Below are 23138 nucleotides of genomic sequence, written 5' to 3'. Positions count from 1 at the left end.
TGCATCGCCTGTCCTCAGTGCTTTCCGAGGTCCATGATGTACTTGTGTCATGTTCAATAGCCAATTTGACCTGAAACACGGTGATGTTCTGCTTGTATCGGATACAAAACCCCAGAGCGAAAAACCAGGACACGAACGCGTCATATTTCGCTCGACACCGCAATCAATTCTATGGGATATATAAAACGATTTTGTCGCTCCTCAAACTTCGATTAATTATATCACAACTTTGACCATTTTTTTACCTCTTTTTCTTTATCTGTTTCATAACGGTTTGTGAGTGAAATAATTTCACGCCCTACGAGTAATGAAAGAAGATGAAAACTCCCGAAATGGGATCGTAATTCTAAGGATGATTCGAAAAGTTTTCATTTCATTTTCCACTCTCTAACCGGAAACTTTATCTTTAAACACTCATAAAGCGAAGAAAATACTGCTTTATTTAGGGATGAGAAAATCAAACAATTATCTAGATGGTCGTTGATGAACTTTAATATTAAGTATTGAAGCTTGACTGTAGTTTAATATGCACATCACAAGGAAAAGTCCTGTGTAAAGTAAACAGATATCGGTAATCGTATTTTTCCGTCTTTGAGGTCCATTTTTCCGCAACATTAAAATATGTTTTTGGAACACACCCTCAATAACCTTAAGCTCAAGAGGAAAAATAATGTTTTGTCCGCAGCAGCGACAAAGACGTCTGCCACCTTCTTTCGCACTTTCACAAACGGCGAGACTTCGGTCGTCGTAGTAAACAAATTAATTTCCATCTACCACCAACTGGTGGCGCACGTTTGGCTTTTCACGGGTATTCATAAGAGAAGCCCAAAAGGAGCCATAATTCTCACGCCAATAAAAAGGCAAACGAAAACTTTACGGGCGTACGAATTATGCCAGGCGCGTTCGATGCGCTTTTACATGCGGAAGAAACCATGCTAATCAGGCCGGTGTCTCCCAGCGTTCTAGTTTTCCTGACCATTTAGCCCTTCCTTTCCTTTCCCCGTGCCCCTTTTTTCACTTTGTAAAGCACCCCGCTGGAGCTATATTTCGTTTTTTTTCTCCTGTTTTGCTTTTGTGTGATCTACTCTGAACGAGGCCGATCGACAGCGAAAACACTATCAACAACTCCCGCGGTGAAAATTTCCACCCCCGGAGCGAGCTCGCGCGCTTTTTGCCCCTCCGGAGTGGGTTTTGGCTTGCGTTCGTGGTTTTCTCGCACCGATGCCCGCACACACACACAAACCAGACGAGGACCGAGGCCCAGAACGAATGAGTAACTGACTGTGGTTGACTGACAATCCGAGGGGTAAACGTTTCCTGTCATCGGCGTCAACGGCGCGTCAATTCCGCACGCACCGCATGTGGTCTATGAATTATCTGAAATTTCATTTTTCACAACCCTCTACCCTTCCATCACCCCCCCGCCCTCGGTTCCGTTTTCCTCACACAGTGTTGGTGTTTCGCGTGTTTTAGCGTTCGAGCTCCGGATGCTGTTGTCACACACGACGAGACACAGTCGCCCTTTCAGAGACATACACAAATGATGGTCCTCATCGTAAAACTCGAGCCATTGCATCCAATTACATTATTCGCATTTGTTCACTTCGACAGTTGCACTCGCCGAGAGGAAATGGGGAAAAAAATCCACACAAACAACGGGCGGCGGCGGCGATGACGCGAAATGCCAGAAAAATCGTCCACTCATCCGCTTATTCACGATCAACTTGGCGTGAACATTAAGCCTAACCGCATGCTATTTTTCTCTCCACGTGTGTGTATGTGTGTGTGTGCGTGCCTAAAATTGCACTGAGCGCAGAAGGGAAAAGTGCAACGCAATGCAAATGCATGCGCTCGAAATAAGTGTGACATGGTGCGTTGCGAGAAGTTGGGCGAGTTCCAGTTTTCCATCCGTTCTACATCGCACAACGCGACATTGCCACTTTTCCCGACCATCGCGCATTGTTGAAGGGGATGCAGTTTAATCATCATTAGTTGCATAACGGGGAAGCAGACACATTGTGTTTACGCATGGTGGTTTGGTGCATTAGAAAGCGCATCGGAGTAATTGAATAACCGATCGCAGCAAATGTGCTGCAAAACTAGTTTCGGTTGGCCATGCGTCATCTTTTTTTGGTCCTACCTACAATACTCTACTGATGGTTGTTATTAACACCTTATCGTCCGGAGATACCATGCTGGAGTTTGACCGTTTGACGCTTTTTAACCCTAGGATTAAATAAAAGTGACTTGTACGGATCAACCAGTACATTAAGGAAGTATAATAAATGGGGTTTCTCTAACTAAGAGAAAAAAGGAAAAAGAACGAGATCACGAAAAACAGCAAGCGAATTGAAAGAACGAAAGCTGCCGCAGGAAAATGATGCAAAACTTTGCTATCGTCCAGACGGCAAGGTGTTTAAAGGAGGTAAACTTCGCTCTTATACAAAAACTCTTTCAACGACAAACACCTGGAACAAGAAAACTGTTATGAATTCATATACCTATAGCTTTCCCTATTTTATACTACATCAATTATCAGTCTGTCGTGTTTTCTTCAGACACCCTAAAAGAAGCGACCCTTTAAGAAATGGACTTCCCTCACGAAGATCCTTCTTATGGCACAGGATATTTTTTCCTACTTCCCTTTGCGCGAAAACAATAGTGTTCATGTTCTTTCCTCCACAACGAGGCGAAACAAATCACCAACACACTTCACGCTTCTACCCCCCAAAGGGACGTCCCCCCCATGCGGCGTGTGTCCCTGTTTAGCAGCCGCAAAACACAAAGGTGTGGTAATGAAAATCTACGATAATGTGACCATTAAAACTTCTTGGTTCGGTTCGAATGCAACTCAGCGGATCACTAGGCCGCACCCGATCGCCTTTTTCCACGACGAGAAGAGTTGTTAACAAGATGGCACACACAGAAGAAAAAAAGCACACACCGTTGCGTTAAGACAATTCCATCCGCTTCTTCATCGACTTCTGGAGCGTGTTAATAACGCTAGTGAAGTGGAACGGTTGGTGCCTTGTTGGAAATTGACTTTGGCTTTTTCCTTTCGAGAGTTAGTCGTCCGTCGATCGTTTCGGTTCACCGGTACGGCCGAAGCTCCTATGTCGCTCTTTTTTCCGAAGAGTTTATTACGCGCCGGCGTGCGGATGTTGATAATAAGTTATTAAGAATGGGCTCGAGGTTCGAGTGGCCTGGGGAATCGTCCGGTGTCCAGCGTGCGTTGGAGCGTGAACCTGCTGCCCCCTCCCGAAGGTGTGCCAATTAAAGAATCCATCCCAATTTCTTAAGCCAGCTGGACGAGCCCTTCAGCTCTTCTTCGTGTGTCAAGAAAACAAGCATATGGCAGGTGAGATGGAGTAATGTATTTCTCAAGAAAAACTTCATCACAAACCAACTGTTCTTGTTAATTGATGTTTATTTCAATCTCTATCGTCACTGGAAGCGCTTGACCGCCTTCAAAGAAACTCCTCTTCTTCCGCTAAGTGAACTTTGTTGTGATAACCCTGTTTGATAAGGCGTCCCTGGAGACCTATGACAACGGCATTCCGGAGTATTTGCTCATGGAATACAACAATTCCGCGGAATCAAAGCGCATCATGATCTCATCCGGTATTTTAATTACGACGCTCGACCGTGCGGGATTAACACGAGGGATTTTCACTTTCTCTTAATAGGTTTTAACCTACGAATCGTGGGAGTTACTGTTACTTTTGAGGAACTAGAAGCAAAGGCTTCTTCTGGGGGTGTTTGCTATCTCAGTTCCGTGCATCAGCGAGCCAACGAGCTACTTGAAACGGGAACGTTAAACGGAATCGGCTTCCGATCGGCAAAAGGGCCGCCGAAGAAAAGTGACGCTCATCACGCGGCGCCCACTTCCAGTAGCCCGTGGAAAATCTCGTAACGAACTTTCCTTTTCTCCCGTAAAAAGGAGGATAATCTACACCCATTAGCGACACCCCCCGAACACCCTCTCCCTGCCCCTTCGCGAGCTGTTACGATTTCTTTTGAACTTAATCGACGTAGCACAAGTGGCGCCCGCGAAAAGCCTATGACGAAATGTCGAAGAGCAAATCGCGCTCCAAAGTACCCTGATTTATGCTGGGCTTCGTACGAGCACTTGCGATTTTTTCATCCCATCTCCTCTTCGTCTAGTGGGGGCTATAATTAAACTAAACTCAAGCACGGCCTCACAAAAGCCCATACTTCCTCCTCCGTCCTTCGGGCACGAAGGTGTCCCAGAAAACCGAATGAAGAAAACAAAATAGAGCCCCGCTCCAGCCCTGCGCAAAGAAAGTGAAGCACTTTCTTCTTGAATCCACATCCAAGGTTCGCCCGGAGCGAATCGGAGCCGTATGGTGATGGTGCCTAAAATATTCCCAGCCGAGCGCAGCCGGGAACTATCTGCCCGCGATCGGTGCGCTTTTTCGCCCTTAGATCGTGACTCTGGAAACATTGATGCGGTGAAGATGCGCCGTAAAAACTTCACCATTCGAGATGAAAACTGTATGAAATTGAAATTGGATTCGATTGCCTTCGATGGAGATGCCGGGGGTATCGATTGCTGGCTCACGAACTCGCGGATTGGGGTGTGTTTAAGACGTTGGTGAGATTTCCCCAAAACATCCGCCACAACGGAGCGCTTTGCTTTTTCATCCGATCGTCCGACGCCACCCTATATTTATTATAAGAAAATGCAAAAAGATGAAGCGTCTAAACCAAATGAAGCTATTTCTTAAAGCTGAGGCGGAAAATTTTAGATTTTTCATTTCCACGGTCCCCGGCATAGTTTTGAAAAGGCAAACGTTATTTGGAAACTGACTCAATACGCATGGAAAAAAAATAAATTTAGTCGGGAAAAGGCGTGAATGATGGTTGCTCTCGATTGATTTTTGATCCAATTCTGTTCCGTACGATCCACATTGGGTGATAAGAAAACAGCTAGTCTATTGTGGAAGGCTCGGAAAAAATCGAGGTGAGAGAAGTTTCTACAAAAGACGACCCCAAGAGATCTTCGTTATCACTTACGTCGTTTTAACTCATCTTCACAACAAACAAACCATGAGCAGCTATTCTAAAAAAGGCTCTCCTTCAAACGCCACCAACGGTTACAGTGTGGCACGCGAAATTGCGACACCTTCACACGCAATGGGTAAAGAAACATTTTAATCAATTACCGATAATGATCTCAAACCCTTTTTGAGCGACTATTTGACTAATTGACCAACGCCATCGTCTCTTCGGGCATGCAGCTCACGTTTCTGCTCGTCGAAGCAGTCGGTTGTGCAATGACCGTCAAGTCAAACGCGGTCACTAGAGGAAATGGGCAGAGGGCAAGAAAGTGACACTTATTGCCCCGAAGGGCGGTCGGGAATTAAGACGTCCGTTTCCCGGACGGGGGTCCCGGAGATAAGATAGTGTCGTGAGGTGTCAAAAACGAAGTGGCTATGACGTGCTCCTCGGGCAAAGAGCTGGGCGCCTTCGGGAATCCGGATGACCCAACCGTGGAGGAAGCAGCGCACGCGGTGGGAAAAGTAGCACGAGCAAAGTAGAGGAAGGAAGGAAAAACCCCTGGTAGAAAACACAAAGTCTTCGCCGCCCCATACCGAAGGAAAATGAGGCAAGCACAATTTCTCCTCATCATCATCATTATTATGGGCTTTTCACCTTTATTGGCATGGACGCAAAACCGGCGGGGGGGGGGGTGTTGTGCCAAAACTTGGAGGAAGGTGGTGTATTATTTCGCCATCGTGTGGTTCGCATACATTCAAATTTAACCCTTCAATCTAGGATCAACCCACGCCATCGTCCGCTGCCCGGAGGAGAGATCTCCGAAATTGTGTGGATGCCACGGTTTGGTAAGAAAAGAACTTTTATAACACACTTATTTCCTCCCGCGTTCTCAGCCATCTTTAGAGCCGAACACTGACGCAACGGAAGATAATGAAATAAGCCCGCCATATTTTGCGCCAGCCGAGTACTAATATTTCATTTTCTCCATCCGAAACCTACCGTCAATAGCTTTGCCTTGACTTTCCGCAAGGTTTTCCGCCTAACCAAAACCGACCATCGACGAGAATTATGCTGTATAATGAAATGGAGACGGTTGTTGTACCAATTCCCTCCAGGTTGTGTCATGTGAACTAAGCCTAAACTGTTACTCGGGGTTGCATTCATCTGCGTCTTAAACGGTACCGTTTATGATACGTCCATTTTCATAAGACGCTCATAAGACAAGGTGGTGTCGCCGGACTGTTACGCTAATAGTCGCCACCACTTGGGAAACCATCATTATGCTAAACGGCGGAAAGATCGCATTGTTTTTCTCCTTCTAATGTCTCATTCATTCAACTTTTATCTTTTTCAATTAACCGTCAGAAAAAGGGGTTTGTATTTTTCGTGCCTCGGGAAAAATCTGTGTACAGCATAGATCAATGTACCGATGATCTGTCGTTCTTTACTCAATATTCTGGCCGTTCTCTTCGGCGATTGACCCAATTCTCTCCTCCATTGAAAGCAAGACAACAGCAAACACCCAACCACCAGTTCCCACAATGCGACGATTGCGACCGGCGAACATAATTAAACCCGACATTAAAATGTGTGAACTATTGGTGAACAAAAACCAAAATCATAGCTTAGGAAAAATATGCTCCGCGGCGAATGTCAAACGACATTCATTGAAAACGAGCCAGCAGACTGCAGTTCGGCCGGAGGAGTTGCACTTCGAGAGTGTGTGCTGGGGGCGGCGGCATTGGAAAAGTGAAACTTTGGAACGAAAATAAAACATAGCGCGCATCACCAGCGCCACCGAATGGACTGGAAAAGAGTGACGGGCGTGCAATTACCGCCTAGGTTAGTGCTTTCGTAATCGGACTCGTAAGTGTGTTGCGAAGTGTGTTGTCAAATTTATGGAAACTGCGGTACATATTGGTCCGGCCGAAACGAAATGGACGGAACCCCCATCTTGGGCGGCACGAATTTGACGCGCCGCATATTTTCACTCTGGGCCGTCGTTTTTGGAGACGAGGTTTACTTTTTTTTCGTTGTTAAAGTGTGAGGGAAAATAAACAACCGGTTTGCTGGCCAGTTCATTCAACAACCCCAAGGCATCTTCCAGGGTTAGCCTCGATTAAATTTTCAAGTGATTTTCTCCTAGAACAAACGAAGGGGAGATCGTGGTCGCAAACCACCATTGTTGCACCAATTATTTCCAGATCAAGGCCCTGGGAGATGGAGAAGGAGGAGGAGAATATCGATGGTCCGATAAATTACGTCCCAAGAACAAATAAATACCTCTGGTCCTCCCTGCATCGCCCGGAGTTGGAGCCGACCACGCCGACGCCAAATGCAATTCGTTGGTGCCACTCTGTAGCGCCAACACACTTTACCGAAACTTCATTTTCCCCAACTCCTGGACTGGAACTCCGTCTTTGGGGATGCATTCTGGAACAGAAGGGGGGGTTCTGAAGTGCACTTTGCTTGTTTTTCTTAATGTTGCCACTCTTCTCCGGGGGAAAAACTCCCCACCGATCTGTGGCGAGTAAAGCGAAGTACGGTCACATGCAAGAATATCGAGGGTCCATTAGACCCTCGTTCAGTTCCTCTCCAATATCGAGGAAAGTCAAAACTCTCGTTCAATTGCAAGCATCTTTGGTGGAAGCTGCAAGTAGCGATGGTATCACAGTGTCTAACCCGAAAGAAAAATCGATTTTGAAGCAAACCACACAACTTTCAACGCTGAACTCACGCAGTATTTTGTCCCCCAACCCTCCCCGTGTCTCTTGACCCGTCTAGCCAGTGCGCCTTTCCGAAGCAGTCATATTCCGTGGACACATGATCAGACCCAGAAAAATAAATATGTTTCCCAGTTTTGGCCCGTGGAATCGAAAATCAATGTTCACGTCCATTCGCACGAGAAGAAGAAGAAGGAAAAGAAAAATGACCGAAAATCGTATCCGAAAAAAAGGGGGAAAACGTTCAACAAAAACAACAACATCAAAACATATGCTGACGGCTTTTTCGGTTCCCGCGGGAGAAATAAAGATGAACAGAGATCGTGCAATGGCACCACCGACATTCCGAGACTTTCCTCCAGAAAAAAAAAACTCGCCCCGACCCAGAGAGCGACTTCCGATATGCTATAATAACATGTGTTTGTTGTTATCTATATTCGTTCAGTGTTTGGGTTTGCTTTTCCTTACATTTGCCGTGCCCGTTTTTGCTTCAATCTATTCAAATTTTACTTTCATGTCCGATGGCACAAAATTTAATCTCTCGTTTGTGGTTTTCGGCAAAGATCCGTTTGCCCGATCGGCAACACGAGAACTGATTCTCATAAAATTTCATCCCAAACACGAACAAGTTTCGGGAGTTTATGTTGTCTCTTTTCCAAAAATTAAACAAAACCGAGGGGTTTTCCCGTTAACGGTTTCTGGGGTTGGAAAACTTCAACCGGGCCAAAAACCACTCAGCGCCACATAGTAAGCTCGTAAGTTACGGGATTTCTGTATCTTCTTTCCATTTTCCATCTGATAACATGCACTTCTCCCAAGGGAGGCTACGTGAATGCAAGGGTGGAGGAAATAAATATTTAGTTAAACCGCCGAAACACGACCGAAGGGCAGTGCATGTTTTCTGTTCCCGTGCTCTCCCCTCCCTTCCGGACACTTATCCTCGAATATCTCGAACCGAAATGCACAGTTCCTGTGAGCCCAAACTTTGTTTGTTGGTTCTTCCGATAAAGCGAGCTGCATTATGTCGAGCTGATTGAAGCACTTTTCATCGGTTGGTGGAGGATTATTTCTCTACGCCTCCAAAAGGACAGTGCGTCCCTGAGCGATGTTTTCGTTATCTTTGGTATGTAAATAATTGACCTCCGTGAATGGCGAAAATCAACCAACGGACGCGTAAACATCGTCCATTCGCCACCGTAGCAAATCCGCTTGTTTACATTTTCCTTGCGGTTTCCAACGATCTACAGGTCAAAAATGTGCCTCACCACAGTCTTGAAGCGATCGATTTCCTCAAAAACATTTACATAAACGAATAGAACGGGACGAGAAAGCTCGTAAAAATCAAGTTCAGATCTGCCCCGAGGTGGTCTCGACGACGCAAAACGAGGGTGTGTCGAATAAACAGGGCGGGTGAGTTTTCCAATGCGTTAGTAAATATTGTTGTAATACCCGCCAGCAAACGCACAACGGAATGCCCCTCTCAGAATTCTCATAGTTTCATCCACAACTCCGCCAAACCACGGCTTTACGCTAGCGTAGCTTTGGTTTTTGCGCCACTGCGAGGAAAAACCACCGATGACGTCAATACCCTTGTCGGATGTTCTCGGAAAATTGATGAATTACTCTGTACGCCGGGGCTTTTGACGAGGGTGTAGTCTAAACTTTTCCCAAACCTTTGTCCCAAGTCAGCCAACCTGCCGACCACCCCGTTTAGATCAACTGATCCAATAGATCCACAAAAAAAAATAACTATGATGGATCGAAAACCACGCAAAGTTCGTGGTTTGTGGAAAACGGCGAAAAGCCGGCTCGAGCTCAAAGCTCTTTAAATTTCACTAAATATGGTTCCCTTATAATCCCTACCCTTATTGCCCCACACCGGATGTGACGTATGGGATCGAAAGCCAACACCCGAATGAAAGGAAACCCGTTTGGGACATTGGGGTTTGATATAAAGGAAGAACTCGCAAAGGCTTTTACTTTCATTTTCCTTCGAGATAGCATATGTGTGTGTGTATGTTTGTGTATATTGAATGGGAGCGCAATTTTCGTTTATCCGAGTTTTCCTTTCCACAAGAAAAAAACGAACGGTTTCTTGTGGAAAAAAAAGGTTGCCCACCTTTGAGCACAATAAACCTTCCGCGCCTTAATAAGATTTCTCATCTCGAGAAGGAAAAACACATCATTAAAATGGGACCCCTCTCGGGGGGGGGCAGGTTGGAGTCCTTTTCCCGGGTGAGATGGGTTCTAATGATTTGCGAATAAATTTCAACACGTCCCGTGCAGGTCAAGCAGTTACTCAACCGAATTAACTTGCCCCCACGGTGCGCCATTTCTGATAGAATATTGATTGTTCTTGATGCGCCTTGTTAGAACAGTGGGTGTCGAATCAAATACAACGGCGAAAATACATAAAACTCATTAGGAAGCTTTATGTTGAGCGTGTAGAGTGGGTAGCCATAAGGAAATCAAAGTCAAATACAACATCTCTATAACCGTAGAAAGAGGAGCTAAAACGAAATCTATATTCAAATACGTCAGAAAATCGAACTAACATCTTCGGCTTCGACTTCCCGCTTCTCGATCGAAACGGGGCGATAACGGGGCAGTGAAACTGATTGTTTGGCACCGCTATGCCAATAGAGCCAATGTTGCCGAAATCGGAAAGAAAAAGTAGCACCAAAACCACCATCAACACATCGTGGCCCCGGCCATTGCTTCTGGGCTCATCTCGATGGAACGCTCGCTTGACACTTGTCAGAAACGGTGTTTTAATTTCTTTTCTTTCCCTGTTGCTGTTGCTTCTCGTCCGTCGGAATGTCCATCGATTTTCAAACGGTATAGTAGTACGAAAGGGGTGTGTTCAAGTGGTGGAAGGCACGCAGAAATTGGACAGCGGGGTAACCCAGACCGTGAAACCTGCTGAGCTTGCTGGGAAGCCAAACAAATAAACACCGCGAGCGCTGCAGCTCGTGCCGTTGGAGGTCGATTTCGTCCCCGCGGAGGGACGAAGGGAGGGAAGGCGGGCTGGGCATGGACTAATGTTTATTTTTCGCCATCCATCCATCCATGTGTGTGTGTTTTTCCTTCTCTTCTGCGCGTAAATTTATGCGGCGGTGGATGCGGAATGGTGCCACATTTGTGCTTTGTGATTGAAATGACCACACAAAAGTAGAACCGCAACATCACCTGACGCGCACACGCATCACCATACCCCCCGCACCATACCCTCTCTCTATCCGATTCGAGCAATCGATGACCTAATCCATCAGCAATATGAAATCCCTCCGGGCGGATTCGGAAGCTGACAGCTGCCCGCACAAACACTTGTCAATCAAACGGGGGGTTGGGTTTCAACATCTTCATAGGACGACACCCCCTTCCCTCGGAGATGAAGTGTCCACCGGTGGATTTGTGAGGTTCCGGCTAATGGAATAATTTCGTCAAACCACTCTCCGGACCCTTTTCTTGATCCGGAAAAATACCATCAACCGTCGATTATCGTGCGATCATGATCTTCACGCATTCCTCGTCGCGATTTCCAGAGCAAAATATCACCAGAACGATCCGAGAACGATTAGCCAGCATAGGGTGCCGTGATTTTCCATGAAAACCCACCCCCCTTTCACGATCGTGGAAACCGAAAGGGCAAAGCACGAAAGATCAATGATTCGTTCATTCGTCCGATTCGAGCTTGATGGACGTATTGAAGAGTAAATGGGTGTAGATTAAAGTAACTAGCGGATATAATTAAGCATTTAACTCCCTAGGTTTAAACCTATACTCTTGCCAGCGATCATTACCACTACTTTACTTTCTATTTCCACTCCCGCCCTCTCCCAGGCTGCACATTTTCCCTCCTCCTCCTCCACTCGATCGATGCAGATTATTCGAAGTTCGAAGGAACGAAATTTGCCATCTGCGCTTGCGGTTATTGCACCCCGTCGTCGGACGTAGGGTGATTTAACGCCAACGAAAGTACGGCAAACATTTTCCACAACATTACCGCGACCTACGGAGAGGAGAGAGGAAAACCTACCCTTGTGGTGATAAGCGTGCGCTTCGGTTCAGGCTGCGCGTTTCGTCGTCCGCTCCGCTGGAAGATGATGTCGACGCCAGCGGGGAGTTTTTTGGCGCGACCGGACTGAGGCAGGCGCTGCCGGGGGTGGAGCTGGGTGCCAGGTGGCCAACACCCGGAGACAAACCGCCACTACTCCGGCCGCCACCACCCCCGGCCTGCCGGTGATCGTCATCGTCGATAACGTTCTCGTTCGTCACGATCTGTTCGAGCATTTGAATTTTCAACATTTTCGGAAACAATGTCACCGCGGGTAAGGGGGTGGCGGTGGTTGGTGCTGTTGATGGTTTTCTTATCCTTGCACTTGTTGCTCTCGATCAGCTCAGCGATATATTAATACCGTGTACGTTCACACACTTGTGCTGGAGATCACATCTAAAAGCACCAGCAATTAATTTCACACCTCGTGATCAGGCCTTTTCTCCGGACGGTGGACTCATACACACCCTTTTCACACACACACCACGTGCGCGTTGGACACACTTTTTAAACACTATTTGGTCACACACGAGGCCCACACCTTTCGACGGCTCAATTTTCACGGCTCACACAAAGCCGACCGATTCGGGTGCAATTTTCGTGCAATAAATGCGTTTTGGATTTCGATATTTTTCCTCCTCCTGTTCACTTCGATCCGCGAGAGCACGACTCACGGGCTATGTTATCTCACCCCGAAACGCGCCTCAAACCATAAACACGTGTGCAGGATTTGGATGGGATGGTTTTGGATTTATTTCGACTCCACTCCCTCTCTCGCTCACTTCACACACCGAGCGACCGTATCCGTTTCACATTCGTCTGCGCCGTCGAACGGTGCATTAATTATTATTGTTGCACTTTCATTTCGGTCGTTAGCGGATTTCTTGGAAGCGGCGTTGTTACGTGGTTGCGTACTTTTTCTAACCAGCTACAGTTTTCCGTACGGCTGGCGGACGATTTTCATCGATCGCTCGTGTGTTTGTTATTGCCCCGTCGAAGGACACGGCGTCGGAGGAGACTGGTGTCGATTCGATCGAACACGCGCGCGTTGGGTGGATTGAGATTGAGGCAGACTTCTTTGGACGTTTTCTCGCGCACGACTTATGACGGTGACCTTCTCCGCTCAAGGTAGCGCGCCGCAATCTTCTGGCTGCCAATGCGTAATTTCGGCTGGAAGTCACTGGAAATGGAAAAATAAGTACTATAATTATTGTTAGCCAATTCAATCATACGCCACTTATTGCTAGATGTATCTCACAATGTGGTTTGAAATTCGATCATTTCATATCTACACACACAGTCGCCCATCGGAAGGCTTGTCCGTAGACAAATTCTGTAAGGCACCGGATCGATCAGAAATTAGATATCTCCCAAGAAAAAACCGGAAACTTTCTACGCCGACCAAAGCCAGCAAGCCATAAATCCTCTCTTCACGACCCATCGAAACCGCGAGACTAGTAACAAATTGGTTGGTTCAACATCCGACAAGCCTAAGGCTCCCCGCCCCATCCCGCTCGGGCATCGATTTCACACCCGCCGCATCTTTGACGCGCGCATCTTGGTTCGGCGAGTCTCTTTTGCAATCAATCATAGCGATCCGGCGCTCAGTTCCGCTTTGTGTTTGTGCGAGGATTTCGTGCCCTCCCCCAGTTGCTTGTGGTCAAAATATTTTTCGTCTCGACGATCGGTCGCACCCTCTACGGCACATCCCAACACCCACACCCACACCCACACCCCAAGGAGAAGGGGGCACGACGAACCGCGGTCCATCCGAAGACGAGCAGAAATAGCGCTTCACGCATCGGCGGTATCGAAAGTAACAATAATAAATTATCTTCTTGTTATTACATAGCTCAGCCCGTTTTTCCACCGCTTCCTAGCGAGGGGTGCGTGTGATCGTATCAGAAAAATACCGTGTTTCGTTTGCCACGTGTTCATTTGATAGTGATAACATTAGCCGTGAAGTGAAACCCATGCTATAACATACCACGCAAACATTGAAATATATCAGTTGTTTTTAAAAACATTCAACAACACTCCTTCAAAATCCAAGCAAATGATTTGATCCAGTTTTAAGTAAACTGAGCTTGTAACCATTCTCCCATTTGAAACGATTTCGAGCGATCCCACCGTAAAAACCCACGCACCAGCTCCCTCAACACCTTCCATTTTACAGCTGGGTAGTATGCTATCTTTATGCTGATGCCTTTACGTCTTCCACCCAAGTTGTTCGTGGGAGAAACGATCGGACGAACCAACGCACAAAAGTCAACCACCAAAATGGTGTGGAAAACAAATTCTGTTGCAAGCATTTTTACAACCGTCGGATTCCTTAGATTCGGGGGGCCGGTTTCTTATGTTCAACAACAGCGAACGATAGCTTGCTCCCACCCAGTGCCACTCCTTTCGCGGTGTCTTTTTTCCCAGCCTTCATCCCCTCCCCGTCTTTGCATCTCACTCCCCCCTCATCGTTTGTGTATCTAGTTTTGTGTAGTTTGAAAAAAAAAACCTTCGTTCACGTTCAAACATCTTCACCATTTCGTATTGGGTCATTGTCGCGAAAGATGGTTCGTTCAAGAAGCAAATTAACGGCAAAACAAGATTCAATCCATCAGCGTAAGAATGCAGCACGACTTGAAGTTTCTGATTGCGCGATCGACGTGTCAATTTGTTCCCGTTGTTTTTTTCCACCACTATGATGTGTTTTACGATAGACTGTTTATGTTTCCTTTTCCCGACAGAACTCTGGCTCTCGGTTGCGTTATTAGAAATCGTTGAGGTAGGTTTATTTTTCCTTCCGCCGGGCCTGGTTTGCCTACGACGCCATAAACCATATTAAATTTAATGAACATCTTCAAATGTAGGTCAAGGTTGTTCGGGTGAAAGCAGAAACGGAAAACACCGTGGCGTCTCTTTGCGCGCCCATCTAATGAACTTTTACCGAAAAGTAAACGAAACTCCGGCGAACCTGTGCTCCTGAAACAAACCAATTACAGCAAAACTTCAATTAAAGGCATGATCAAAAGTTAATATGTGTCGCTTCCGATAAAACAAGCGCGGGGGGGAATGGAAATGGAATCTGCTTCCACATTCATAGCTTCGTCGGGTCCGGTGAATTAGGTTCTTGGAAGCGAACTTCATAAATTATGGAACAACATCGTGCTCCTCCGTACATCATTAGAATTACCAGTGGATTGGAAAACCAAAAAAGAATTTTTACCTACGGCTTCGTTCCGCAACTCGCCAATGATGCTTCTTTTTTCCTCCGCCCTTGTTTTCTTGCTCTATGACCTGAAATAAATATACACAAACTTGTAATCCTGCCTCGGGCCGGCGTCCGGAGATGGATTGTTTCGTACAGGTGAACTTTACCTCCCAATCAGGCAAATGCTACCGACAGTGAGTGAAATTTTGCTTGCCCTCCTCCCCCGAGAAAAGCTTCCGCTTCCGTTGTAATACCAATGTTTTGTTTTATTCTTACACTCTCACTCTCTCTCTCTCTCTCACTCCGTTGCTCTTTAAATCTCCTCGCGATGAACTCCCTTATTCGAAACAATTCAAAAACTCTCCCTCGACGTCCTGACGTCATTGCGGACCTATGGAACCTAAGGCTCCTCCATGCGCTCCTTGGTTCGTCCTTTCGCTGCAACGGTGCTGCTGCTGCCGGAATCCACCGGGATCTAATTTAAAATTAATTAAGCAATCCATCCCGCTCCGTCCGCTCCGGAGCGAACCAAGCGGGTGGTATATAAACGCATTGTTGATGGCTTGGCGGACGGCAAAAGTCACATCCTGCAGTCGTAACTCCCGCATTCCCCTCCGTTTTGTTTTCCCCAATCAAACAACCCCCCCGTATAACGCGGCACTCGAGGGGGGTGGGTAAAGTATTTTGGATTATTTCGCAATGAGTTTAGCCTTGAGTTTGGAGCAGTAGCGTTAGCAACACCGTATGACGTGCACACTACGTGTTCAAATGCGAGCAGAAAAAAAAACCACACCTAACACGCTTCCCTAGCTGTAACTGAAATGTGGCATTTCTGTCTGCCCGCAATGTCACTCCGAACAGGACCGACGTTCGGACTGTCTACCTCAGAGATTAACCCTCGTTGTCCAAACGTGCGTTTGTAGGTCCTGCTCGTAACAAAGTTAAGCTCGATCCCGTTCATAAACCACCACCACCCCCGATCGTTCGCAGTGGACGCAAATGCAAATTACCGCTGATTTATGCTTCAATTGTCTGAACTACGAGCTAAAGCGTTTGTTACCGGTTCCACATAGGAGAGAAATTCTCACCGACTTTAAACTGTAGCAGGATAATAACCACCAAACAATCTTCATCATCCATCATGAACTTTTGCAACATTTAACTACGCGTGGTGGTTTTCTATTCTGGAAAATGGGTAAACCATTCCAGAACCCGTTCCGTGGAAAACCTTGAAAATCAAACGAGAGGTGTGGCATAAATGTGCTCCCATAGCAAAGGTGTGGGGCGTTCAATGGCATCCAATCATTTGGTGTGCTCCAAAAATCCATCAACATTGGCGACGGAAATGCGAACACACACACCAAGGGCATCCATTTGCTCCATCGATGAAATTAAAAAATCGAAACACGAGCTCGGTTGAAGCTAAAGTAACGCGAAACCGGAATGCCATAATTTCCGATCATTTGCACCTTATTTGAGTCGACAAAGCTGGCGTTATATCTCGACGTGTCGGGCCAAAACCAATCTGACCCCGCGTTGGCTATCGGTGGCGCGCTGCAGATAATGTGCAATGGAATGCCAATCCAGGCTCTCTTCGCACGTTTCGGTGGGTGGTGTTGTGGCGGGTGTTGTTGTTGTTGCCTGTCCATTTTTCTAGAGCTTTATTTTCGACATCGAAATTACTTCTTGCCAATACCGATGGCCTACCAAGAGACCAAGCGAGTTGCAAGAAGTGTACGAGGTGGTTTTTGTAACGCATTAACTCGAGACGCGCCTCGAGTGGTGGTAGTGGGGTGGCGTGTGTTTGCTATGGCCAACCACGGGTTTCTTACTACGTTCCGTGGGCAAAGTTCCGTTCCGTGTAACGTGCAAATCGCGCGTACGTGCGTGTGTTCTCAAAGCACCACCCAAAACCGACCGACCGACCGGTCGGAGATGGCCCGGTTGCCAGGCCATGGAAACTCCGAACCGGAGCGTCACTGTTTCGTCCACTGCTGGCGAAGCAAAGCAACAGGTTGGTACTCGCTCGCGGCCATGCGAACGTGCGAGCTACGAAACCCGCGAGGTGTTGGAAACTTTGGTGAAACTTTGTTTATAATCATCCAACCACCACAGTCCGAAAAAAGCGCGCCTCTTTGCACCTGGTGCATCATCCATGGGCGACTGTTTCGTTGCTGGATGTTGATGGCACTCGATGGTGGAAATATATGTTCCTTGTATGCCAGGGCTCATTGCACTTTTTACCGCACATTTATTCAACAATCTTTAGACGAATAATTTAAAATGGTTTATGCATGCATCTAAGGTAAAACTATCGAAACAAACAAATCAATCGCAAATGGCACAAAGCCAATAGCCCCGTTGTTTTTCTTTGGCTACTTTACGTTTGGTTGTTTTCTCCACACCACCATTTTCCCGCCCGACCAATTGGTTTTAGATTTAGAGGAAGGGTAACACCACGATTTCGGTCTCGTTAGAAAGCAACTTCCATCGGCATCAAAACACGCTCAGCAAATACATGATCGACGATCGTTAAATTAAGTCTTACCTTGATGAAAGTAAATGAAGCGGTAGTTCGGCAAATCGGGTCCATAAAAACTTCCTTAGATTTATGCAGCATATACTCCAAATAAAAACCGTTTACGACTTCGGGTGGATGACTTAGGGAGGCAACAGTTGCATTCACCTATCCCATAACTAATAACGACAGCTTACGGCGGCATCCCTCTATTCTGTCGGATTTTTGGCCGCGAATTTAAAAGGGGACGAAGAAGAAAACATATCAGATAACTTTCTTCTAAAAGGAAGAAAGAAATACAAAACACCCGAACGTCGCGTAATGGAAACGGTCCAAATGTTCATGAATTTTCAACTTTTTTTACTGTCTACTTTCCTCTCTTCGTATGCACAACTCAGAGACTGCACGTTGTCATCGCCCGTCCAGCATGGAAAAAAACCCATAAAGTATGTTCCATAACGCACAGCATCGGAATGCGAAAGAGAAGAAGAGAGGGATTGAAACTGCTTGCATCTTTTTCCCCGTTGTACGGAACGAAATTCCGGAAGGCAGTAGTTCCAACGAAAAAGGATACACAAAACGAAATGACGAAATTGAGCAACAGTTTTCCGTAGAGAACGTCACACACACACGCACACATACACAGAACTACCACACGATCTGGGGACCGTTCCCTGCTAAGCGAAAACATAAATGCCGTCTGAGACGCAGCTCTGCACACACCCACGTTTAAACGGCCTTAAGGAAGGCCCCGATAAGCCTGGATCAATGATGGATTTATGCTAAAAAGCTAAACGGGCCGTGAACGACAGGAAATGGGGAAAAATTGTAACATTGTCCCCATTTTCCTTGTCCTGTTCGTCTCACTCAAACCCATCCCCAGTCCCGGAAGCTGAGCAGACGAAAGCGATTCCGGATCCAGGCGCTAGCGAACTGTCTGAGGGATCGATTCTTCTCGCCTGAGCAGCGAAGACGAAGCATGCATATCGAACACTTGGTGTGCATTACATGAGCAAGGAAGAAATTGCGCAATCCTTACGACAACAAGTGCTTCAAAATAAGACATCGACCGAGCCCGAACATAAATTTGAAGAAATTCACGCATCAACGGCTCGTCGTCGCAGGCTCTTCGGTTTTAGGTTATGTAAATCTGCTTGTCCTGTGAGTAACCAGATTGAGCATTAATTTTAAATCGTCAGTCCGCCAGCAGAACTGGGAGCATTAATTGCGCAAGACCAGTAGCCAGAGTGATGATCGCATACCTTGGTTGAACAATTTACGCTAAAACAACCCCTGTCTGGTTAATACAACATAACGAGGGGCCAGTTTATAATCCGTGACTCTTGGTAGCTCACAATCTGTGACCCTGCGGTACGTGCGGCAACACGCGGAGGTCGTCTCATTATCGGCCGAGTTCATTGGATCCCGCTGACCTCTGGGACATAAAATTTGCCTGCGCTTATCGCACAACAACATGAGTCAATGTTAAACAACTCTGAAGTGAGTGTTAGTTTGTGGAGTTGTTCTAGATTAATAAAAGTTCAACAGCAGCTGCCCAAACTGGAATCAGGTTAAGATAGTCACACAGGGTTGCCTCAACCCTAGCTGTTAAAAAAATTAGAAAAATCAATGCTGTTGAATTTTAACTTTACCCATTTAATTTTTCTTTACCTCTAACATTAATCCATCAGAGTGAGGTTTTGAAAGCCACCCAGTCGAACTCAAGTGAAATCTATGTTGGTTATGGCAGAAAAAAAAGCTTGTTAGCGTACTTTTTGTTGCATTTTGTTCAATGGTTTACCGGTTCCGCAACTTGCGGTGCTTCCGTCAGAGGCGTGCTTGTTAGTGAGCGAGTGCAATTGCACACGCAATATTGCCTCGTTCATTTTTGAATGATTTTTTCACCTATTTCCTACAGGTTTTTTTCCAAACAACAAACGAAACGAAACTACTAGCACGGATTTAGCAATTATCAAGCAAAGGTTTCAAATGTTCGCAAACAACCCCAAATAGCAACGAATTTACACTACGCTTGAAAATTAAACGATATGGTTTTTGAAAAACAGATGCTGTGGGCTACTGAAAAAAGGGTAGAGTCATATCGTCTTCCATAAATTGAATCGGAATGCCGCTTGTTCTCAATGATACCATGGTTACTTTAAAAGCACCAAGCCTCCTCTGTTAGTATGGATCAAGAGGCTTCACGAGTGAGTGAATTACTTTTTTGACACTTGACAGCGTCACTATGCAAATTGACGTCGATTCTAGTACAGCTTCCGCAAGTACCCTGTCGGTCGGGGTGCTTAAGTGTGTATCCGATATCATTTTCACTTGAAGAGAAACTTCACTCTGCGACAGTTTCTCCCATTGCACAATCTCGAGGGATCTCTGACAAGTGGCCGTCGATCGACGAGGAAGTACAGTGAATCCGACTTTAAAGGGCTTGCACAGAAGCAAACAGCTTGAATGACTAATATAGGCGGGAGACGGTCCGGAAGGTTAAAATACAAACGAAACTTTTTGGGACCGTCGGAAATAACCATGCTTCATCCCTTTGATATCTACATCGCATGAGCCCTGCTCGCTCCGGAAACTGTGTCGAACGAATATCAAGCTCGACCTCGATTCGAGCGGCGTTCGACTTTCGGCCATCGGTGAAAATGAAAATGCGCTTGAGTTGGACGCCTCGCGATTAGAGAGATTTCATCAATACGGCGACGCGTTAAACCATAAAAACAACACGAATCAGTGCTCAGCGAAAGCATTTTTGAACGCCGCAGCAGCACTGCTTTCGCTCTGATCAATTATTCACAATCGGGCCGATTAAATCAACCAAAACCCGGCGAGGTTGCGGGAAAAACGGTGTGTACACTTCCGCGCCCCCAGTTGCCTCGATTGGTCGCCGTTGTCATCAACGATGTCCGACTTCCGCTCTTTACGGTTCACCGGGATTTTTCGAACGCGAGATGCTGCGCGGCGTTCCCCTTCGCACCGTCAGCACCATCATCATCACCAGCGCCGTTCATTTGCCGGATTGATAAGAGGCTTCATTACCGATCGGTTCATGTGCAACGAACGTTTTTTTCTATCTCCAGCCAGTACGGCAAAGAACGATGTTTTTTAACGGGTTATCATGCCGCAGCGGTCACGAACTAGAATCGCTTCCTTCGCTGGAGGCGGCGACTGGGGCCGGGCACTGGGAGGAGCATTTCCGAATGGACATGGAACCGCAGCTTCGAAAGACTCGCCGATTGCTTCGGTGGGTCTCTGCACGAAACTAAAGGCGGAAGACGGAAGAGAGATTATTGATTTTTGAAACCAATTTAATTATATCTCTTTTTTCTTCGACCGATCCGCGGGCTGCTCATCCCCATCCGAAGATCCGGTGGCCACTTCATCGTTGAGTCTTGGCTCGAAACGAACAAAAAAAGTGTGTGTCTACCAGAAGACGGCCAGGCAAGCCCCCATCATGCCGCGTCGCTCTCCATTCCAAGAGCATTGATTTACGGACGGATCATCGCGCTATCCGCTTGCTTGCTCCGCGTGCTGATTAAATAATTATCGCTCGAATTTCGATTCCACCGACGAGCCGAGGCAAGGCATCGGTCCATCGGTATTCCAGACTTTTTGGAGCACACATACGCCAAAACCAGTTCAACATTTCGGTCGTGAATGCGTGCTGAAAGATTTCTTTGATGTAGAGTTCATTAGTATACGCAAACATTTTCCAAATCAAATCAAGACGCTCGAAACGATGCTTACCGTCCGTTTTGATCCCGGACTGATACTGGTGCTGGTGCAACAGGCCTTGACCCTGAGACAGTCCTTGGACGGTTTGTTTGCAACACTGCTCTGGAGGACCAATCGAGGCGCTCGAGGTCACTGTCGTCGCACATTCATCGCCTCACAAGACTTTTGATGCTTACACACTTTCTCCACAACTAAGGCATATCTGTAGCTACAGTACCACACAAGTCACACTGTCGAGCTTATCCTTCCGTTTCCAAAGTGCGGGCAACAGCATCTTCCAATCGCAAGCACTAATTTCACCAAATACAAAACCTTTTTTCACAGGTAGTCAAATCCACCAGACACTACTTCCTAGTATTTTGAACGAACGCCGCTGTACTACTGATAAATAAGCGGCGGCAAGCAGGCCGACGCACTCGTTATACTTATACCAGCACAAGCTGTTAAAGGATTTCACTTACACTTGACTGTGGGATGGGACGAAAACACTCGCGTCGAGGACACTAGACTGTTGCTTTTTTTTTTCTATCACCCAACTAACGACAAAAGAAGGACAATTAACATGCATTCATACCGCACACACGCACACGCCGGTCGGGCACAACCAACTGTTGCCAACGAAGTAGTAGAAGCACACAAATCCAGTGCGTGCCTACTAAGCGACCCTAGTGCTACAGCGATCTACAAAACGATCCACGCCCGGATGAAGTCACATTCTGCACATAACTTTACCCGCACAATTTGAATATTACATTAACAGAGGGGAGCGAAAAACAAAACTACGAAAGCGATTGTACTTATCAGCAAAGCGATGTAAACGCGCTGGTGCACTATTCGCGGTCACGCCGCACGGAAACCAACGTGCTCACTCCTACGCTGTTGTTTGGAAACTGACTTTTCCCACCAACTTGTGCTGCTCGGCCTGTTGTTGCCTTTTGCTCGATTTCTCTCGCCAGCTCACTCACGCTCACGTTCACGGCTCGCTCGCTCGATCGCGCGTCTCTCGAAACAGCCGAGATTTCTCCGCTTGCTTGGAGCTCCACTTCGAGGAGCAAGCATTTTCCCTTTTGTTTCCGTGCCAGCGTCTTCGACGGTTTGTCTAGCGCTGCCTGGATCAAGGATTACGATTTGCTCGAGATTTCCAATGTACCTCAGTGCCTGCTGGGTGCGAAGGTGCATGTGTTGCAGTCGGGCATTCCGATGCATGATATGCGAGCCGTCCCCCGGGCAAATTCTCTCTGTCTTTCTCTCGGACCTCCAGGAAGAGGATCCGGAAAACCTCGATCTCTCCTGATGTAACTCGTTTGGCCGGAAATGCTCCGACGTGGTTTATTCGTTGGTACCTTCGGGTAAGAATTATGAATTTCCAACAAAAACAACAGGACTAGGATGAATGCATGTATTTTATCTCTGCTGTGAAGGGTAAAAATGTTCAGTTTTCAGTTTTGAATGGTTCCAGTCATTTCAAAAATCAAAGCATACTTACTTACAATACTTTTCTTGAAATGACGAACATGACACATAGAAATTGAGAGTAATAATTGCAATGAGCATAAACATATGCTTATGTTTTGTTTGTGTATGCTTAATGCATTGCAAACTGTTCCACGCACGAATGACGATCGGTGCATCGATCGCTGCAGACAAAATGCATCTTACGAGATGCGGTTTACTAATATGGAGAGTGCATTCGTTACGCGACAGTTTAGAGAAAGGGAACGCGGCGGAGGTTCCACAGATAACACAATTCCCATGCGCTTTTTTGTCTTCCATTCCTTACTTTATGATCCATGTGTACCGGCTCAATCAGCTTTGCGAAATCATGATCTTCTAGCGTGTGCTCACCGTGTTGTGTCTAGCATA

General features: G+C 46.6%; 1 protein-coding gene across 2 annotated transcripts in view; it reads right to left on the bottom strand.

Annotated features, from left to right (window-relative positions):
- The window catches only part of LOC131267058 (rap1 GTPase-activating protein 1), a 128565-nt gene extending 106505 nt beyond the window's left edge, over window positions 1-22060 (bottom strand). Inside the window, exons 1-2 of one of the 2 annotated variants that reach the window (XM_058269811.1) lie at window positions 21288-22060; window positions 11785-12982 (exon numbers count right to left, since the gene is read on the bottom strand). In XM_058269811.1, coding sequence (XP_058125794.1) covers window positions 11785-12053 — 269 coding nt within the window. In that variant the 5' untranslated portion in view covers window positions 12054-12982; window positions 21288-22060. The remainder of the gene's footprint in view (window positions 1-11784; window positions 12983-21287) is intronic. The other variant, XM_058269812.1, reaches the window with a different exon arrangement.
- Between the last annotated feature and the right edge of the window lie 1078 nt (window positions 22061-23138).

The sequence above is a fragment of the Anopheles coustani genome, chromosome 2, assembly GCF_943734705.1.
Source record: "Anopheles coustani chromosome 2, idAnoCousDA_361_x.2, whole genome shotgun sequence".
In the NCBI taxonomy this organism is placed as follows: domain Eukaryota; kingdom Metazoa; phylum Arthropoda; class Insecta; order Diptera; family Culicidae; genus Anopheles; species Anopheles coustani.
The sequence above is the reverse complement of the archived record's forward strand: the minus strand, read 5'-3'. Positions and strand labels throughout refer to the sequence as shown.